General features: G+C 35.0%; 1 protein-coding gene across 3 annotated transcripts in view; it reads left to right on the top strand.

The window, feature by feature from the left end:
* Window positions 1-18651, top strand: part of LOC127850266 (rab-3A-interacting protein-like) — a 63624-nt gene extending 44973 nt beyond the window's left edge. For all 3 annotated transcript variants that reach the window (XM_052383156.1, XM_052383157.1, XM_052383158.1), the window contains 6 exons: window positions 512-596; window positions 4845-4973; window positions 10167-10246; window positions 11361-11460; window positions 12782-12848; window positions 14376-18651. In XM_052383156.1, coding sequence (XP_052239116.1) covers window positions 512-596; window positions 4845-4973; window positions 10167-10246; window positions 11361-11460; window positions 12782-12848; window positions 14376-14446 — 532 coding nt within the window. In that variant the 3' untranslated portion in view covers window positions 14447-18651. The remainder of the gene's footprint in view (window positions 1-511; window positions 597-4844; window positions 4974-10166; window positions 10247-11360; window positions 11461-12781; window positions 12849-14375) is intronic.
* The last annotated feature ends 2808 nt before the right edge of the window (window positions 18652-21459 follow it).

Here is a 21459-nt window from a genome sequence, read left to right as displayed (position 1 = left end):
TAGTAAGAAAGGTCTTCAATTATATTTAACTTTCTGAGGGACTACAAATGTGCCAAAAAACGTATCTAAGTGCAGCGATTTTTCTTCCCCAATTGGGAAAAGTACCTGTTCCATACCAATTGGGAAAAATTAGCGCGAAAAACCTTGAAATTGGGAAAAATTGCGTCATGAAATCTTCCAATGGGGATTTTTTTTTTTAATTCTTTGGTATCAAAAGCAAAAATCAACTCAAATATTGATTTACATTCATTTTTGCTTGAAATGTTTAGTGTTAGCGCTGTAAGTGCTCATTTTATTTGTTAATTTGCAGATAATGCACTATTGGAACAAAATTGACGGAATTTCCCTTCCTTTTAGGAAATTTTCAGACAGCAATTGGGAATTTTGTAGTTTTTCTTCAATTGGGAAATTACCTTTTACAGGTACTTTATAAAGAAGGGAAAAAATACCTTAAGTGGTAAAGGGTTAAATGCAAGATCCCATGCCATTTGTTTCCACTATGTATGTGCAGGTCCACAAGTCACCATCAGTTCACTCAGGAAGACCGATCAATTGCCGAGGCTCAACATGAGGCCATGACCGACCGATGTACAGAGGTAGGGGGCTAGTATGGCTAGTTAATATTCTCACTTTACTAAGAGGTGTTTATAGCGAGGCTGTTTTCGGAGAAAACCCGAGCTATTGTCATAGCCAGCTCGTCGTCCCCCGTCCACGTCCGACGTCCGCCGTAGGCGTCGTGCTAAAACCTTAACATTGGCCATAACTTTTTAAATATTGAAGATAGCACCTTGATATTTTGCATGCATGTGTATCTCATGGAGCTGCACATTTTGAGTGGTAAAATTTCAAGGTGAACATCATCCTTCAAGGTCTAGGGTCAAAAAAACAAAGTCAAGGGAAGTAATAAGCTTTAAATGGACATAGTTATCTGACCTGCCCACGTATATATTTTTGTTAAATAAATCAAAGCGGCGCAGTAGGCGGCATTGTGTTTCTGACAAACACATTGTGGTAAAATGTCAAGGTCAAGGTCATCCTTTACGGTCTACGGTAAAAAATACAAATTTAAGGGAAGTAATAAGCTTTAAAAAGGGAGATAATTATTCAATATTTAACATAGCCACTTGATATATTTGGCATGCATGTGTATCTCATGGAGCTGCACATTTTGAGTGGTCAATCACAGTCACGGTAGTGGCTTTTAATTATTTGCTACTAAAAATAGAGATTTGTTAGAGACAATTATTTCAAGGGAAGTAATTTATATAATTATAAATCTAATATTATATATTTCCTTACCAAGAATTGAAGTTCTTTTCACAGTTACTGTACAGATTTATTATTTTGATTATTTATAACTCAAATTATTGATTTGTCAAAGTTTTTTTTTAATGATATAATTATAATTTCTTTGATGTTCATTACATACCTGTGGACTTATGTCCAAAGATACATGATTAACTCTGGCTATGATCTCTTTTAAACAGTGATGTCTGACATGGTCATAATTGACCAGTCGCCAAAGTATCGATCGCTCCGCCCACATTTTTCGATCAGCCAATCAGATATCGATTTTTCACACACCCCTCAGCAACGCTTATCTGACCATTTTCTCTGACAAACAAAGCATGTTGTACATATGGAATGGACGTAATTTTTATGAGTTTACACAGATTTTATATCAAATGCATGATCATTACTGTTCGATCATTATTCAAAATTGTAGGTGCTATACATACTTTATAAAAGGTTATTATTTTATCTTTATTTCTTGAACATATGAACGAGTAATGAGAAAACAAACACAATAAATAGTTTAACCACACCAGGTGTGTGTTCTATAAAACGTGTTATACCGTTTGATGCACAATATTATTAAGCAGTTTGGGCAACATAATTATTGCCACACGTGCTTATTAATCTCAGCGTAATTGTCGATGATTAAATAAATAACAGTATGTTGTGTGGATCTCAGAATGAAGGAACATTGAGGCATTGTTAGGTACTGTACACAAGAAAAGAAAACTATTTAATTACTTAAATGATTTCCAATTATATATTTATTTTCTGTGGATCATAAACAAGGGAAATCATTATAAATTGTTAACTTAAATATTGTTTTAACTAAAGTAAAAACAACAAAAAGGTGATTTCAACGCGGCTTAGCCAGCTTAAAGCGACTTCAAGTGTAAAATGTACGGCTTATAATACAACAACAACATTTCTAATACAACATATATTGATACGGGGAGAAATGTGAAAATTGCAATTAACATATAAATCTTGTTATAAATAAGCAAATGCATAAAATGCTAAATGTATTCAATTCGAATGTTCGTGAACAGCACCGTAATACCAACATTTCATTTTTTGATAGTGAAATGTAACAGTGTCACATTAAACATAAATGAAATAAAATGCATATTAGACTATCTGTTAATGAAACCACGAAATTAGGCCTGTATTAAATTATGGTTACAATCAAAATTTAATTTATATCTAAATAAAAGAAATGGGTGTCTTTTTAAAAATAACACAATAAAACAAAGATCTAAACATTTTTAATAAACAAAAAACCCATCATGATGGATATGTCATTTGCATTTAATAAAAATATTTTCAAAATTATATATGAATAGCCACCGGGTTTACTGTCAGACGGTTGAATACAAGTTCAAAATCAATATGAAATAAATGCTCATTTTTTCAACGGATTTTTCATCAACTCCCTATATAATATGTATAAGAAACGTTTCTGATAGTCAGTCTGTCGTTAACTCATTTATTTTGATTACGCCATTTCTCTCTTCAGTATTTATGATTGTATTAGCGTTTTACAAAGCAGTTTAGTTTAGTGTGAGGCTTTAATAATTTATGTTACAGAAAAGAGCATAATACATCATTACAAATATAGAATTTCCCTCACGTAATCCGCTATAATTGCGATCTGCTTGTCGGAGTTTTCTAATCACTAGACCACGTGACTATGTGGGCGGAGCGATCGATAATTTGGCGACTGGTCAATTTATTGTGAGACCCCCCCCCCCTTTATATGAGCTTTAATGGGAGATGATGTCTATACCTGCCAAATGATAAATAGAAATTTTATTTCAAAGGGGCGCAGTAGGTGGCATTGTGTTTCTGACAAACACATCTCTTGTTGGGTCACTAGGTCAAAGGTCAAGGTCACTGTGACCTCTAAAAAAAATAATTCTGACAAGCTTTCGCAGCCGATCGTGGTACCCGTTACGCGGTGCTCTTGTTTTTAAATTACAATTGGGCTTAGTGTTTTAAAAATTCATGCTCACTTTTGGTGTCTGACTGAACCCTGAGTTTGAGAAAGAATATGGGCAGTGCTTGGTGAAAATGTTGTTTGATGCATGTGCGTTAAGTGTTGTCCCAGATAAGCCTGGGCAGTCCACACAGGCTAATCAGGGACTACATTTCCCCCTAAGCTGTTTTTATGCTAAGAAAATACTATCTTTAAAAGTTTAAACGAAAAATACAATAATAACAGAAAGTGTCGTACCTGATTAGCGGTAGGAGACTGCACAGGCTAATCTGGGATGACACTTTACGCACATGCATTAAGCCCAGTTTTCTAAGAATGAGGTTTCAATGGATCTCTCGTTAATTATATGATATATCACAAAGTTAAAACTTGAAAAACGTCCAAGTCTTTGGCAACCACTACTTATTCACATATTTAAGTGAGTGGTGTTGGAGATCTTTGTGAGGTAATGGATGTGGTGTTAGCCTAGCGAGCGTAAGTTCTTTGGTTCACTCCCCACAGTGGGAGCGTTTGTTAGATCTCCCCGAAAAACATCAAGTACTAGTTCTAACCATAAAACAGATTAAAGACTGTTTCATTAAGCCTTAGGCTTTGATTCAATCAAGCTAAAGTAAATAAGTTGAACTTATTTGGTGTACATTTTGTAGATGGATGAGGTGTGTTTTGAAGAGTTCCGTTTCTGGAACACTGCAATTAATGCATGTGCGTAAATTGTCATCCCAGATCAGCCTGCGCAATCAGCATAGGCTAATCAGGGACAAGACTTTTTAACCAGGTTTTCCGAAGGAAAAAACTGGTTATTAGATTGGCGAATGCGGGCGGGCTGGCTGGCTGGCTGGCGGGCTGGCGGAATAAGCTTGTCCGGGCCATAACTATGTCGTTCATTGTCAGATTTTAAAATCATTTGGCACATTTGTTCACCATCATTGGACGGTGTGTCGCGCGAAATAATTACGTCGATATCTCCAAGGTCAAGGTCACACTTTGAGTTCAAAGGTCAAAAATGGCCATAAATGAGCTTGTCCGAGCCATAACTATGTCGTTCATCGTCAGATTTTAAAATCATTTGGCACATTTGTTCACCATCATTGGACGGTGTGTCGCGCGAAATAATTACGTCGATATCTCCAAGGTCAAGGTCACACTTTGAGTTCAAAGGTCAAAAATGGCCATAAATGAGCTTGTCCTGGCCATAACTATGTCATTCATTGTGAGATTTTAAAATCATTTGGCACATTTGTTCACCATCATGGGACGGTGTGTCCCACGAAAGAATCACGTCAATATCTCCAATGTCAAGGTCGCCACGACTAAAAATAGATTTAAAAAAAAAAAAAAAACTTACAAAGGGGGTTAATTTTTTTTTGTCATTTCAAAAGTTCAGTTTGAGTTTTCTCCCTTTATCAGATTTTTTTTTCACAATGAAAACCTGGTTTTGTGACAATTTTGTCCCTTGTTGCTTTTATAGTATTTTCTGTTTAAAAGAAGTATAAATCTGAATGATTTTCCATTTTGCTGATGCTCATCTCAATTATGTGGTGTCCATTTCTAGATGGATGAGGTATGTTTTGAGGAGTTCTGTTCCTGGCGTCAGACCCCCACCATGTCTAGGAACTGCCCCTTCATTGCCCGCATCGCTGCTGAGGACATCTGCACCTGTCTGAACTTCTCCAACACTCATGTAAGTGTTTACGGGAATTAGTTATGTTGAACGAAAATGGGGCTTATGACAAACAGACAGAGCAGCTCCAGACCAGCCTGCACAGTCTGATTAGAAGCTGCTCTGTCTGCTATAGAGACAGGCTAGTATTGTTGAATTATTAATGTACAGCGTATCTCCTTACCAGACTGTGAATGCGCTGTCTGATTAGAAGCTGCTCTGTCCTCTATAGAGACAGGCTAGTATTGTTGAATTATTAATGTACAGCGTATCTCCTTACCAGACTGTGAATGCGCTGTCTGATTAGAAGCTGCTCTGTCCGCTATAGAGACAGGCTAGTTTTTGTTGAATTATTAATGGACAGCGTATCTCCTTACCAGACTGTGAATGCGCTGTCTGGTCAGAAGCTGCTCTGTCCGCTATAGAGACAGGCTAGTTTTTGTTGAATTATTAATGGACAGCGTATCTCCTTACCAGACTGTGAATGCGCTGTCTGATTAGAAGCTGCTCTGTCTGCTATAGAGACAGGCTAGTTTTCATAATATTAATAATGGACAGCGTATCTCCTTACCAGACTGTGTGAATGTGCAGGCTGGTCTGAAGCCATGCTGGCCGCATATGGAATAAAACTCATTTTTGCAGTACTCTTATTATGTGGTTGAAGGGCTTATTTTGTAAAAAATTCTAAAAAATCATGTGCAAAAATATATTCAACCACAAGTTATAATGCAGTTATTCTTGGATGAGCAAACACAGCAAAACCATAAAATCATTTCACCTCCTTAGTATGAAAATTGCATGTTTTTATGAAGAAAGTAATTAGCCTATTGAAACCAATGCAATGGTCCATTCTCTCAAGGCGGACTTATTCCATTGAAGCCAATATATATATAACAAAAGTAATCTAATCCCTTCCATTTTTGTGTTGACTGATAAACAGTTATACATACAAAATGTATTTCTTGAGAGATCTGATGAAATCAATTTGGCTGGAATATCTGAAATATTCAAACAGTTACAAGGGATTAACTTTAAAATCATACAAAGGAATGACAGCGGACATTGCATTAATTATTGTTGTCGAAAATATTCTTGCTTCTTCTCAAGCACTGCTAGACTTCGAGTTTTCAGGCATAAAAATACTGAAGAAACAAAAGACAAAACATATAAATTGATTTGGGCTAGAATATGTGTATTCATTTAATTTCTATTATATATTTTATACCCAGTTTTAACATGTATTATTTGTCAGAATTTATATCGCAGTTTCAGAATATTTTTAGAAATTCAACCCTTTATTACTTTTATTTTTGTACACATTAACAACATAAGAAACACGTAAGAAACATTGATTTTGAAGCCATTTATTGTGTTAATAAAATGTGAAGCAGTGATGGAAGTAAAGGAAAATCAAAGCGCTGAAGGCACTGAAGTTGTTCGCTGTTGTCGTCCTTGATTAGCTTGTGCGCATTGCACAGGCTAATCAGTGTGCACAGGCTAATCTTATTTGACGTGCATTAAGCCCTGTTTTCCCTGAAAGCAGCCAATATGTAGGTTACGCATGCGCAATTAATTTCCTTCTATATTACACATAAAATAGTTCAAGTTCGATATCAATTTTTACCATGATCAAGCAATGACCCACTATATCATCATACATCATTGGAAAGATAAATGCATAATCTTTTTAACAAATGGATGTCATTAAATTCTATACGTTGTAACTCAAAATATTCACCTTAGAATAGGCACACCGGTTTTGACAGCTGTGCAGGCGACCATTTTGGGCTCAAATAGTATGACCTACTTTCATAGCCGGGAACCATCAACAGAAAAAGTAGAGCACAAAAATGGCTTTTTTTCTTAATGCTTACAAATATACCTTCAAATTGATACAAAAACATTCCCGGTTTGGGGTTATGTGACCTGTACAGATTTCAATGATAAACACTAGACTGGCCAATGTTGACTTACAAGCTGGTATATAAACTCACTGCTAGAGGGTATATACACTCACTGCTAGAGCAGAATCATTTGTCGTCTGCTGCAGACAGGCAGCGGTAATAATCCCTTGCAGAGTGAGTTGTGGTTCTTACCGTACTTAAGGCTTCTAAGCACATACTGATTTGCAAAATATGCTCTGTAAATTTAGCTGGCCGCTAACGCGACCAACTAAAAATGGTAATAAATATTAAAACCATTTTGCATCCATATAAAATAAAAAATATATCAGTTTGGTTTGCTGACCACATGAAAAATAAATAACACACATTTTAACATCTCAGTAAAACTATTAACCCTTTCAGTGCGGGAACCGAATTTTAAAGGCCTTTGCAAACAGTTTGGATCCAAATGAGACGCCACAGAACGTGGCGTCTCATCTGGATCCAAACTGTTTGCTATTCTGGTAGTATTCTTTGAAAAAAAATGAAGAAAATGCTTTTTTAGAAATTCAGCAGACGACATTTTAGCAGACGACAAATTTCCCAGCATGCAAAGGGTTAATGTAGTAAGTAAAGAAGACTGATAATTGATATGTTTGAGTATTACTACATTTTTTGAAAGAGTCAGGTGCAGAAATAAGAAACTAATCTTTATAAATGTGTGAACTGTCAGTCATATTTTATAGACCCGGATTGTTTTTTAATTCTTCTAAGTTATATCTTAGTATCAAATTACAATATCCGTTTCAATATACAAGAAGTTGGCATCAAGTGATTTCAATATAGCAGGGAATACGTAGGTGGTATTTCAAGAGGTATTTGTTAATTATGAACATAATGGAACTTCCATGTAATAATGAACAACTTTATGACCTGTCTTGTCCATTTAATGTCTCCCATAATTTAATGTAGGGGACATGCCACACACATTAAACAAGGCCCTGGAGCTCTAGACATTTTTATTTAAGGTTATGTTTTACTAACAAGATGGTGTGCAGTATGTTTGGCTAAATTAATGACTTGTCATTTCTTATAGTCTACATCAACAAGGAAGTACAACTGAAAATGAATTGTATTAATGAACTTAAAATATTACACACAGGGCATACATATTATTGTCTAGTGCTGTTGCCGTAGCCGAAAGCCCCCTCCCCCTGCCCCAAATAAAATTCCCCTATGTAAAAATAAACATGAAGATTACTTAATTTTGGTAAAATACGAATTTTAAATTCTATGAAATCATAAATTGTTGTCAGTTTCAATATGTAATATCTATTTTAAGTAAATACATTTTAATTATTATAAGTTAAAGGGATCTTTTCACGGTTTGGTAAATTGACAAAATTGAAAACAGTTGTTTCAGATTAGCAAATTTTCGTTTTTATGTCCCCCACTATAGTAGTGGGGGACATATTGTTTTTGCCCTGTCTGTCTGTTGGTCTGTTGGTCTGTTGGTCTGTCTGTCTGTTTGCACCAACTTTAACATTTTGCAATTTCTTTTGCTATATTGAAGATAGCAACTTCATATTTGGCATGCATGTGTATCTCATGAAGCTGCACATTTTGAGTGATGAAAGGTCAAGGTCAAGGTCATCCTTCAAGGTCAGAGGTCAAATATATGTGGCCAAAATCGCTCATTTTATGAATACTTTTGCAATATTGAAGATAGCAACTTGATATTTGGCATGCATGTGTATCTCATGGAGCTGCACATTTTGAGTGGTGAAAGGTCAAGGTCAATGTCATCCTTCAAGGTCAGAGGTCAATTATATGTGACCAAAATCGCTCATTTTATGAATACTTTTGCAATATTGAAGATAGCAACTTGATATTTGGCATGCATGTGCATCTCATGGAGCTGCTCATTTTGAGTGGTGAAAGATCAAGGTCAAGGTCATCCTTCAAGGTCAGAGGTCAAATATATGTGGCCCAAATCGCTTATTTTATGAATACTTTTGCAATATTGAAGATAGCAATTTGATATTTGGCATGCATGTGTATCTCATGGAGCTGCACATTTTGAGTGGTGAAAGGTCAAGGTCAAGGTCATCCTTCACAAGGTCAAGGTCATCCTACAATGTCAAACATCATATAGGGGGACATTGTGTTTCACAAACACATCTTGTTAGTTATGATATTTGTGAGGAAACAGTATTACTGAACATTTATCATAGTCTAATATAGCCATTATATGTATCTTTTGACTATTTGAAAACCTAAAAATTATAAAACGTTGCAACGCGAAACGATTGAATAATTTGGAGAGTCCTGTTGTTGTCGTTTAAATTTACGAAACTACAAAGATTGCTTATATAAGGTATAAAATACTTAAACTGTGTATAGTCGGCGGAATAGCCGAGAGGGCTAACGCGTTTTTACTTTAGACTAACTCCAGGATTCGGGGGGTCACTGGTTCAAGCCCTGGTACCGGCTACTTTTTTTTCCTTTTTTAAATTTTATTCTTGATTTTTTACTGGAGCTTTTAAGATCCAATGTTTACATTTATCAATATAAAGCATTTAATGACAAACTTCAAAATATGCCAAAATCTGTGAAAAGGCCCCTTTAAATAAACATTTAGTTAAATAACCCCTCTGAATGTATTCAAAGAATCCCCCCACCCCCCCCCCCCCCCCCCCCCCCCCCTCCCCCTAGAAGGTTCCAAGCCCCATTCCTTCAGGTGTAAAAAATGCCCTGTAATGTTATGGCATTTTCAGTTATGCAATCACACAAATAAAGCAGTAAATAGCCACTTCATGTAAACTACATTTAACCCTATACAATTAAAGTCTCACCCTGGGAAAATGGAGATTTTATTGAATGTGTGTGTAAAGTGTCATACCAGATGAACTCTGTCAGTGCTGGAACCGAATTTTGAAGGCCTTTGCAAACAGTTTGGATCCAGATGAGACACCACAGAACGTGGCGTCTCATCTGGATCCAAACTGTTTGCTATTCTGATTCTTTGAAAATAAATTAAAGAAAATGCTAATTTTAGAAATTCAGCAGACTACATTTTAGCAGATGACAAATTTCCCAGCATGCAAAGGGTTAACCTGTGCACTGTGTACAGACTAATCAGGATAGACTTTTTGTACGTAGACTGAATTTTAGTTTAGCAGAGACTTCCCAGAAACAAGAAATTCCATAAAAGCGTAAAGTTTTGTCCTTCATTATCCTATGCAGACTATACAGGCATGTCGGGAATGGCACTGTAAGCACATGTATTAAACCTAGTTTGCTCACAGTTTTTTTCACTTGTTTTTTACAGTTGGCAGAGAGGGTGCTTACGTGCGTGGAGAACAACTCCCTTGCCATAGAACCTATGGCGGGAGACACCCCGTATACAGGGTAAGTGATGTGTGTGTGAGCTTTGGGCTGGAAGAAGTTCCACCTTATAATCAGTTGTCTGCATGTTTTTAAATCTTTATAAATTACCGGCACTTTCAGGGAAAAAGTTCTAAATTTTGAAATGCCATCTGAAAGAATCTCAAAACAAAGAAAAAGTGCATTAATTTATTAATTTTTATCCCAAATTGCGTTATAAGCAAAGGAACAAATATAAGTGAATCGTTATATGCAACCACATATTATATCAATCAGGCCATATCTGTTTTCATTTTCCATTGATTTCATCAGCAAAATGTTTATTTTTTATCCCCTGCCCCCCTCTTGTTCTACCCAGCAAAGTGTCTTGATACGTCTGAGACTTTCTATTCTATTGCTAAAAAAATTATTGGTTTAAATAAAATAAATCACGTAAGCCGGGGCTCAAAGTCAGTGAATGAAGAAAGCTTGTCTGAATATGGCACCTGCTCTGAAACAAAACATGCTTGAAGTGTTAGTTTGTGTTAGAAGTTAGATAGCTACTCTCTAAAGCATTTTCCTCCCTTCATAAATAGTTCCTTTGTGGAAATATCAGTGGCACAAACAACAGCCGTTTTTACATTAATATATTTCAGTTGTTCTTTCTAGTGGTTAAACCTAACACTCAAGCAGAAAAATAAAATATCTTCACAAGTTCATTGTTTTATTTATTGTTGTTTCCTTTAGAAGAAACACGCACTTATGTCATTAAATATTTATACAATTGCTGTAGTCTTGAACTTTCATAGAGACCTGTCTACAAACAAAGAATACCAGTTGTGTAATGGACATGCCATACACATACCGTTTTTCCAATTGTGCAATTTATAGGTTTATTTCTGACTATTGTTACAACAAAATGCAACAAAACAGCACTTAACTGCTGTGAGGTACTTTCAACAGGATTTAATCATTTTATTCAGAAGAGACAACATTTGATGTTGTAATTTATTACAAAAAAATGGTATTATTTTCATATAACTTCAGCTTTTCATCGAGTCATCAGTCATTGCCAACGGAAGTCTTTCTTATTTATACATGTTTTTCTTTTGAATTATTGCAATAAATCACATATTTATGAGCTTGTTTGCTTCCACAGGAAATGTCAGTTAACCCAGGTTGCCAAAGTGTGTAAATATAAAGTGAAACTGGGAGATGATGCCACCTGGTACTGTATCTCTCAACATTGTAGAAACAGGGTAAGCCACTGAATTTTTTCCTTCTGTATAAAGTACACATAAAAGGTACTTTCCCAATTGAGGTAAAACTACAAAATTGCCATTAGATTATTTCACAAAAGGATGGAAAATTGCGTCAATTTCATTTCAAAAGTGCATTATCTATAACTGAACAAATAAAATGAGCACTTAAACCGAATATTTCAAGCCAAAAGGCTTATTATTTTTAATCTAAATATTTTACAATGCAAATTTTCCCAATTTTAGTGTTTTTTGTGCTTATTTTTCCCAATTGGTATGGTACTGGTACTTTTCCCAATTGAGCAAGAAAAAACACTGTAAGCTGGATAGTAACCTTGGTGTCATATGACCGGCGTCATAAGAAAATGAGTCTTATGGCATATACACTATTCTCGCAGTCTGGTCAGGGTCAACCCTGTCTAATTAGACAATGAATCCTTGCAAGACATTATTGCAAACAGCATTTACAGCGGACAGCCTAGCATTTGACCAGCATGTGTGATCGCTTGTCTGGAAATCTGGTTGCATATGGCGTGAGACACTGTTCACATGATGTGGCTCAAAATTTGCGCTCAAATAAAACCCTAAATACATTTAACCCTTTACCACTTAGATATGTATTTTGCTGCATTTGTAGTCCTTTAGAAAGTTACATTTAATTAAATACTTTTCTTACTAGAATAACGTTTTAAAGGCTTCATTTCCAACCATTAGTTACTGATGAGCAGCAAACATCATACAACCTGAACAGACTGTGAGTTACTCGCAGGCTGTACTGGTTTTATGCTGGTTGCAAAAGCCATTTTCACTTTGCTTCTTATGGGGAAAAGGGTAAAGTGATTGCCCTACATGAGAAGGATGCATAAGCAGTTGTAATCATATAAAGAATGAATCGGCTTTCAGCCATTGACTTCCTATATCAAATTACAGACGTAAGCTTATATCTGGGGCACCTTTTGTCCATGGTAGCAAACTTGTTGGGGAACTTTTGTCTTGGTTTTAAAAAATTGCTGGAGAGCCATTAGTATGAGGCACTTTAATGGTAGAAGAAATTTTGTTAGGGATGGTGAAATCAACGGAGAGCTTTAGTCAGCTCTCTTTAGATCGGACGCTTGAGCTAATGTCTGAGTGAGCTTTTGTCCAAATACCTGAATCTTCATGTGTGTCTTTAGTAAGTCCTAGTTACCTTTTTTTCTGGAACTATAACACTGTTCTTGAAGTTCTGTAAACAATCATTTATATCACTGTGATAAATGCATGTTTCATTTTTAGAATCAGTTAAATTTTTAAATAGTTAATTTGTTGCCTGATTATCTTTTAGATCACCGCAGTTTGTGATTTCTTCAGCTATGTCAGGTACATACAACAAGGATTGGTGAAAAATGCAGGTGAGTTGTAAATTACAGAAAGCGTAGTTAAAATATTCAGCCTCATGCAGTACTGGAATACCTTGAAATAGCACATCAATTTCTTAATTGGAATGGAATATATTCAAGGAAGCCAAAGAGATTAAGACTTGGTTATTTTTTATGCTCCCCTATATTGTTTTGCTGGATGTCCGTCGGTCTGTTGGTAGACCTGTTCGTTTCCGATCAATAACTCGTCAACAAATTGACTGATTGGCTTGATACTTAACACATGCATTGGCCTTTGGCAGTAGATGATCCCAATTGAAATTGGGTTCACTAGGTCAAAGGTCAAGGTCACTGTTACAATAAGTGTAAAAATCGTTTCCAATCAATAATTCTTCAACAAATTGACAGATTGGCTTGAAACTTCTCATGTATATTGGCCTTGGACAGTAGATGACCCCTATTGAAATTGGGGTCACTAGGTCAAAGGTAGAGGTCACTGTCACAAGGGTGAAAATCATTTTCATCAATTACTCGTCAATTGATTGACCGATTGGCTTGATACTTTCCATGTACATTGGCCTTGGATAGTAGATGACCCTTATTGAAATTGGTTTCACTAGGTCAGAGATCATGGTCACTGTCACAATAAGTGGTAAAATCATTTTATATCAATAACTGGTCAACAAAATGACCGATTGGCTTGAACAGTAGATGACCCCAATTGCAATTGGGGTCACGAGGTCAAGGTCACTGTCACAATAAGTGTGAAAATCGTTTTTTATCAACTCTTCAACAAATTGATTTGTTTGATACTTCATTTGTGCATTGGCCTTGGACAGTAGATGACCCCAATTGAAATTTAGGTCACTTGTTCAAAGCCCTGTTTGGGGGGCATATGTCTCCAACCACGGAACTCTTGTTTTATTTTTTTGTTGCTCTTGTTAATACAATTAATACTTTTTTTGTTTTTTTTAAATTCTTTGTACAGCTTCTTGTGTAAACACATAGGAATACGAATTCAGATGTTTAAGAAAAACACTATGTTATTGCATTTCTATGTTAATAAAGTGAAAACATATTTTAAGAGCCAGATTTACCTCTTGTGAAAATGTTTGATTCTGATCATTAACATTGTGAATTACCTACTGTTTGCAAACGTATAGTCTTTTAAATGATTTACCTATACATTAGATATGGTGTTATATAATGGGACCCTACGGATATCAGAATTAGTGTAATATAACCTCTACTACAATGTCTTGGTCACAGGTGGAGAACAATTATAAGATGCAAAATATGCCAAATTACATCGGGTATCTCATTCATTAATTCTGCAAGCGAGACAAGTAGAAAATGAGTTTCTAAGATTTTTTTATGATTTGGGTTCTGGAAAAGATGAGAGATGTCAATAATTTGTCCAAAGGGATGTTTTAGGTGGTTTGGGACTGTTGTAGATGGGGAGGAGACCAGGTATGGACGAATAAGGGTTAAATTTCCAACAGATCTTGAAAGTAAATATTATTATGTCCAAAGATTGAAGTTTCTTTTTTTTTCTTTCAGATAAAGATGTGTTCTATGAAATCGTAAAATTACGAAAACAAATGGCCTTGGCGAGACTGGGTTATGTTTGAGACACGGTTGTGTGGACACAAAATGTGTATCAGCTGTGATGACTGAATTTTCTATAAGACTAAAGTCGAGCAGAGATGTGTATGGTTTGAGTTTGTTCAAGACACAAAAGTTGTTACCCTAGATGGGAGTAATACACTTGCCTCCCTTAGTGCACACATGGATGGATGTCATAGGAATGTAATGCTTGCCACAGTTTTTAAAGGGACTTTACTCTGTGGAGATAATATAAATGGATTGATTTCTTAAAAATGTAATACCTGCCACAGTTTTACACTGTAATTCAAGAGCATAACCTTGAACAGTGTTGCTTTTTGCTATGGGAACCAACAACACTTCTATTTATATTTAACATGTCTGCAACTAGGTTCGAAATTCTGTGGTAAAAAACTAGTTCAATATATGGACAGATTCATATTTATTTCAGGTCATTTAGTTGAAAAATGATCTTATGTAGAGATTATGGATAATTTGAAATCAAAATTGTAATAATCATAATTGAAATGTTGTTGAATTTTAACAGATACACACATATATTGTAATGCTTTGCAGTGCATTTGCTCAGATGCTTTGTTAATATTTTAGTATTTTATCATAAAGTCACTTGTTTTGGTGTTTTTGTTCACTTGTTTTTATAGTTTTGTCAAGACTGGTGTGTTTTATTTAGTTTTTAAAGCCATCATTTACTCAAGAAACCAAATAGGTGCCTTAATGAATGGAATTGGAAACATTCACTTTTAAATTGTCAAGTTTATTGCATTAAATCTTGACACCAAACACTTGAGTTTAATACCATTTTACTTTTGTATGGAAAACAGGAACAGGAAAATGTCCCCTTTTGAATAATCAGTTTCTGATAAGTATGGCGCTTACCTGTGGAATATTGCAAGAATTTCATCTAATAATGTTTCATTTTCCTGTATGATTTAAAGGACAACCTAGAGTTACTTTTTTCATCAATAATGGTATATATTCTATGTGCGAGCCAGTCTCTGGGAATACCTTATGCATTTGAGGGAAGCATTTTCTAAGATAAGCCTGTGCAGTCTGCACAGCTAATCAGGGACAACACTTTCTGCATAGATTGGAATTTCTTTTATAAGAGACTTCCTGTAAAACGAAAAATTACACAAACACGGAAAGTGTTTAGCCTGTGTGGACTGCACAGGCTGATATTGAACAATACTTCATACACATTCATCATGCCCAGTTTTCCCAGATGGCGGATCTACGATGTGCTATGCTTTTTTAATCAGAATATATACATGAAACATGGACCATAATTATACATTGTAGACAATGGGTTGTGCTTTTGTATTCAATGTTATTGCATCTTGCAGCTTGGTTGACACTATACTGGAAATGTACTTGTTGCTTACACCAGCTGGGTTTTCTATTCCTTAACCTGACAGTGGTAGCAGCATGTTTTAATTTGTGCAGATAACTAACATAGATTGAAGTTTGAGTAAAAAAAGTAAAATTCGATTCAGAAAAGAATATGATACAAAACTAAAGTAATACATGTGTGTGCATTTGTCTTTGTTAATTGTTTTAACGGTTCAGTTAATCAGCCTTGTTTAGACCTATTAAGGGATCATAAATTGTTTAGATCATTATGTAATTTGGTTGACTTTGAAAATTATTTTTACTGTGAAAGTAATTTTATAACAGCTGGTAGTAATTATTTACTTTGAGTTATTACAAATATGTTAATGTCTTAAAATTCATAAATTTAGTGTATTACTAAAGGCATGGGACTTCTTTTAATCAATAGAAATGTTTTGAATTGTTTTGAATACTAATGCAAGTGCTTCATATATAATTCTACAAATTTGTAATCATTAACATTTTGAAGTAAACATGATGAGATAAATATAATGCCTTTTCTAGTAAAGTGTTGAACATAGAGTCTTGCTTGCCCTGGGCATTTCTTTGATACCTCTAGTGGACGCTTGCCTGATACTGTGTATTTGCTGTTAGATGGTTCTTGTATGAAACTACAGAGACTTGCAGCTCAACATACATCATTTTTATGCCCCCTTATGCCCCCGGTAGGGTGGCAGAAAGCAGTTGAACTGTCAGTCCGTCCATCTGTCTGTCTGTCTGTCTGTCCCAAAACTTTAACATTGGCCATAACTTTTTCAATATTGAATATAGAAACTTGATATTTGGCATGCATGTGTATCTCACGAAGCTGCACATTTTTAGTGGTGAAAGATCAAGGTCATCCTTCAAGGTCAAAGGTAAAAAAAATACAATCCAAGGGAAGTAATAAGCTTTAAAAGGGAGATAATTTCTAAACCTGCCAAATGATATATTGAAATTTTTTTTCAAAGCGGCGCAATAGGGGGCATTGTGTTTCTGACAAACACATCTCTTGTTTGTATATATTACAGTCTATATTTTTCTATCTGTGTTATTTCAAACTCAACTTATTTCCAAATATTCTATTAAAAATGATATGATTTAGGATAGTTTTCCAATATTCAGATATATATGTAGATAAAAAATTTTTTTCACTCTACACTTGATATTTGCATACTTGCCAGTCTATTTTATGTAAATGTGTTGTGCTTGCTGCCTGAACTATTCCTAGACAGAGTATTGAAGTTGTTTTCAAATGAGCTGCGCTCTCTGAAAACTGGACACAACGCATGCCTGTAAAGTATTGTCTCAGATGAGCCAATTAAGTCTGCTTTTATGGAATTTTTAGTTTAAAGGAATTCTCTTTCACATGAAGATCCTGTCAACTCAAAATGTGTGATCACAAATCAGTCAGTGCAAGCTAATCTGGGATGGTTCTTAACGCACATGCATAAACCCTGGTTTAAATAGAGCAGGGCTCAAATGTATTTTGTTGTGTTGTGAAATTGATCTGATTGTTTTTACGCTACATTGGTGTTCTAAGAGTGTATATTTTCACGTGAAATAAGGTTCCTTGTTAACAAATCTTATAATCTATATTTTTTAGATGTTATATGTGACATTAATTAACATCAATGTGTGGACCTATATAATATTTGTATAATTTAGTATTTTATATAGATTATTCATATTTCTGATTTTTACACACCGAGTTTGTTTAACAAATACGAACTAATTTTCAATAGTTATAACTTATTATTGTCCTTTTGAATGGATTATACTTGAAAATGTAATGGTATGTCAATAATCTGTGATGAATAATGATTGAAGATGAATAATGATTGATGATGAGTAATGATTGATTGATAATGAATAATGATTGATAATGATTGATTATGAATAGTGATTTTTGATGAATAATGATTGATGATGAATAATGATTGATTATGAATAATGATTGATGATGAATAATGATTTATGATGAATAATGATTTATGATGAATAGATATTGATGATGTTTGATGATGAATCATGATTTATTCTCATTCGTATTACATACACATTACAACTTATATACAAAAATGACCAATTATTTAATAATGAAGTAAACTGCCTGTAATATGCACAATAATTAATAAAACATTATATGTTTTAACTTTCATAATGACACGATGATGTATTGAATGCGAAAATATGTCTAATATTGGAGGGGTATTTTCAATAGGAAACATTTATATATTTTTGCGCCTGTAAAACTTTGTTTCTATTATAGATTTTGTCACTTACGGCTTAATATGTTAAGTCAAAGCTTAGTGTTTACTGTTTTTAATAACACTATGCGTGATGAGAGAAATATGAAAATCATTTTTGTCATAAACTTGTTGATGTGCTGGTGTTATATCAGACTGATCATATTAGCCTCGTTATGAGGGTATTGGGCTTTATGAATGTGCGTAAAGTGTCATCGCTTTCCGCTTTTATGGAATTTGTGTTTATAGGATGTCTTTTAGAAAAAAATCCAGTCAAGGCAGGAAGTGTCGTCCCTGATTAGCCTATGCGGACAGGGGGCTCTCATTAACTACTACCAAGATACGCAAGGCTCTCGTTCTTGCCGGTCAGAGGACAACGAACATGGCTCAGAACCTTATTGCGTGCTGTTAGTCCCCATGTTAGTAATGTGATTAAAAAAAACATGAAATAAATATATTTTCGTGCTCGCTGGACTCGTGTTGCGGATACGTATTGTAAATAGACTATGCGCGATTTGTTTTTATCTACTCGCATTTTCCTTTGATGATAACTTGTCATAAAGTGTTTGAAATAAAATGTTTAAAACCTTGAATGTTTTTCAAATCTCTGGTTTGTTCCATGGCTTTGAATTACAGACCCTGCACGGTGTGACACAAATTAATAATTGGTGAAAGCGTGGTCACAAGTATAGTTATAACTATGTAAGGATTTGTCTGGAATGGAATAGTAGTATTGTTTTATAATTTTGAACCGACATACTTAGTGAACATACAAAAAAAGGAACTTGTTCGTACAATTGTTATACCCCTCGACTTATGAGCGGATAGACTAATGACTGAGTTTTTATGGTAAACTAAAAGAGAAGAGTGATTAAAGATCAGTACGCGTTATAATACCTATTCTCTACTACTGATATGCACGTAACGATGAATGTTTAAGAACATGTACGAGACTGTTATCCGCAGATAAACGCTTATACAATTCAGCGGTATCTGAAGGCGATTGATAATTTAAAATCTCTAAGGATAATCTGAATAGCTGAAGATTGTATCTTTAAATCACACGTGCAAATTGTCGTGAGACTGGGAGGTTGATTAAGTAGAAGTGCTGGGACACATTGCGGTTCCTAACATAATGCGACCTCAGGCGTAAAAAACGATATTACGTATTACTTCGAAATTCACGATAATCGAACATACACCAGAAATGGAAATCGCGTATCAAGGGTTTGGGTGAGCAATTTCACGCATTTGTGCGGCATTTTCTCTATATGCTGAAGTTTACTAGAAAGATCGCCTCAATTCTTTTTTCGCTAGTTTATCTTTAGGACATCTGAATCAGATGATACCGACATATACAAACAGCAGAACTCGCATAATACTATCAGCAGTTGAATTCACATGCTTTTTTACAGCCAGTATATTAAAGAAAGATCAGTAAATGAAAAGAAATAAATGAAGGCAATGTATCTTATCACCGGACCCAGACGTTTAACAATATATTCATAGTGTTAAGCAAACCATGTTAATATTCTGACATTCGAACATCTGACATTCACACATTTTAAAATCCTCGATAAATTGTATCACTGTAGAAAAAGAGCAATTGATATGAACTTATTATACACATTTTAACGTAGTTGTGTCGTGTCAGGACTGAAGATAAACATATTCCATGCATGATTATTTACATTTATTCAGACTCTGACCAGACGTAGTCATATGGTGGAAAACCCTATACAAAAATAATGACAACTACCTAACAAAACACGTAATGTTATGACATGCAATAAAATGAATATGAGTATATATCGGTAACATTTCTTGAAATAATGGTCAATAAATAGGTCGCGCTCTGAGAAAAAAGTGTTTAATGCATGTGCGTAAAGTGACGTTCCAGATAAGCCTTTGCAGTCCGCAACGACACTTTCCGCTTTGATGATTTTTTTCTTTTTTAGTAAGTCTCTTCTTAGCCAAAAAAAGTTTAGGCGGAAAGTGTCGTCACTTATTCACTTGTGCGGACTTCAGAGGGTAATCCGGGACGACAATTTACGCACATGCATCAAACCCTCTTTTCTCAGAGCGCGGCTCATTTTTTAATGAAGTCAGTTCAACAACTCAGCAGATTGAAAAACACAGGTGCACGAAATGTAGCCACAAGGGCTGTGGTTAAATGGTGTATAAATGGGCACAGTTCTATTGAATAACCAATTCGAATCTTGCTTCGGAACAATGAATGATTTTGATTGGACATTACTATTGCATCAGCCTTCATATGTGAATGCATAGTGGATAGTGGAAAGAGTTCCCACACAAGTAAATTATATTGCATAACAAAAGAGATACCAAATAAACATGTACTACTTAAGCGTCGATAGCAAAGTTAACGTAGATAAGAACAAATTCGACACGTTTGAACCAAGAAAAAATAACTTAATGCTTATCATTTTGATCAACAGGATCATGAACTTTATAGTTGGATGATTACGTGATGAATCAAAAAGATAGATTATCATAAAAGTTCGTGGGCGTGGTAATTCATGGTCCATCAACACCAATAAATTTGCTACAAATGATATAGAGAATACTAGGTTAGCGTTAAATACAGAGAAGTTTATGTTGCGAGGCTTAGAACGCCGGAAGCGCGAGCCTTGGCGAGCGCTTTCGGTGTTCGAGCCGAGCAACATAAACTTCTCTGTATTCAACGCTAATCCTAGTATTCTATTTATCCCATTTGATTTTTTCAACGTGACATTTAACATAAATAGATCTAATAACCTTAACAATAATTTTAATTCAGTCATAAAAGCGCTTAAAATCTAACAAATGTAACCATGCGTAGTGATATACATGTATTTGTTCTGGTACGCAAAATAGTCTTTAAAAAATTCACACACAAACTGTAAAACAAGTAAAAATATCACCATATGCCTACATTCTATTTTACGCAGTATGCGAATTTTAACACAGTACGACCTCGAAAAGAAGATTTTACTTTACTATAATTTATTTTATTTACGAAAGAAAATTATCAAAATCCAATATGGCGGCCATTACTCCTGACAAAATGCTGTCGATGTCAACATACATGTAGGACTACACCATCGACGACCTAGTTCTGGCTACCATAACTTTAAATGTCGCTTTTTATGATTTTTGACTGGCGCGACTTTGTACAGGTCTGTCAATACTAAATAAACTGTACGCTGAAGTTTCTTTAGCTATCGAAAACCTTGACAATTTTGACAGACAATTGCAGCGACTGACACTTTATTTGACAAAATATACAGGGCAATACGTTTTCCGACTTCGGACGACGAACTTAAGGACGCGCAGAACGTGTTTTTTATATAATGTTATGGGAATGCCGTGTGTGATCCGATGCATCAATGGCGCCCATG

Source organism: Dreissena polymorpha, chromosome 11 (assembly GCF_020536995.1).
Source record: "Dreissena polymorpha isolate Duluth1 chromosome 11, UMN_Dpol_1.0, whole genome shotgun sequence".
Classification (NCBI taxonomy): Eukaryota; Metazoa; Mollusca; class Bivalvia; order Myida; family Dreissenidae; genus Dreissena; species Dreissena polymorpha.
The sequence above is the reverse complement of the archived record's forward strand: the minus strand, read 5'-3'. Positions and strand labels throughout refer to the sequence as shown.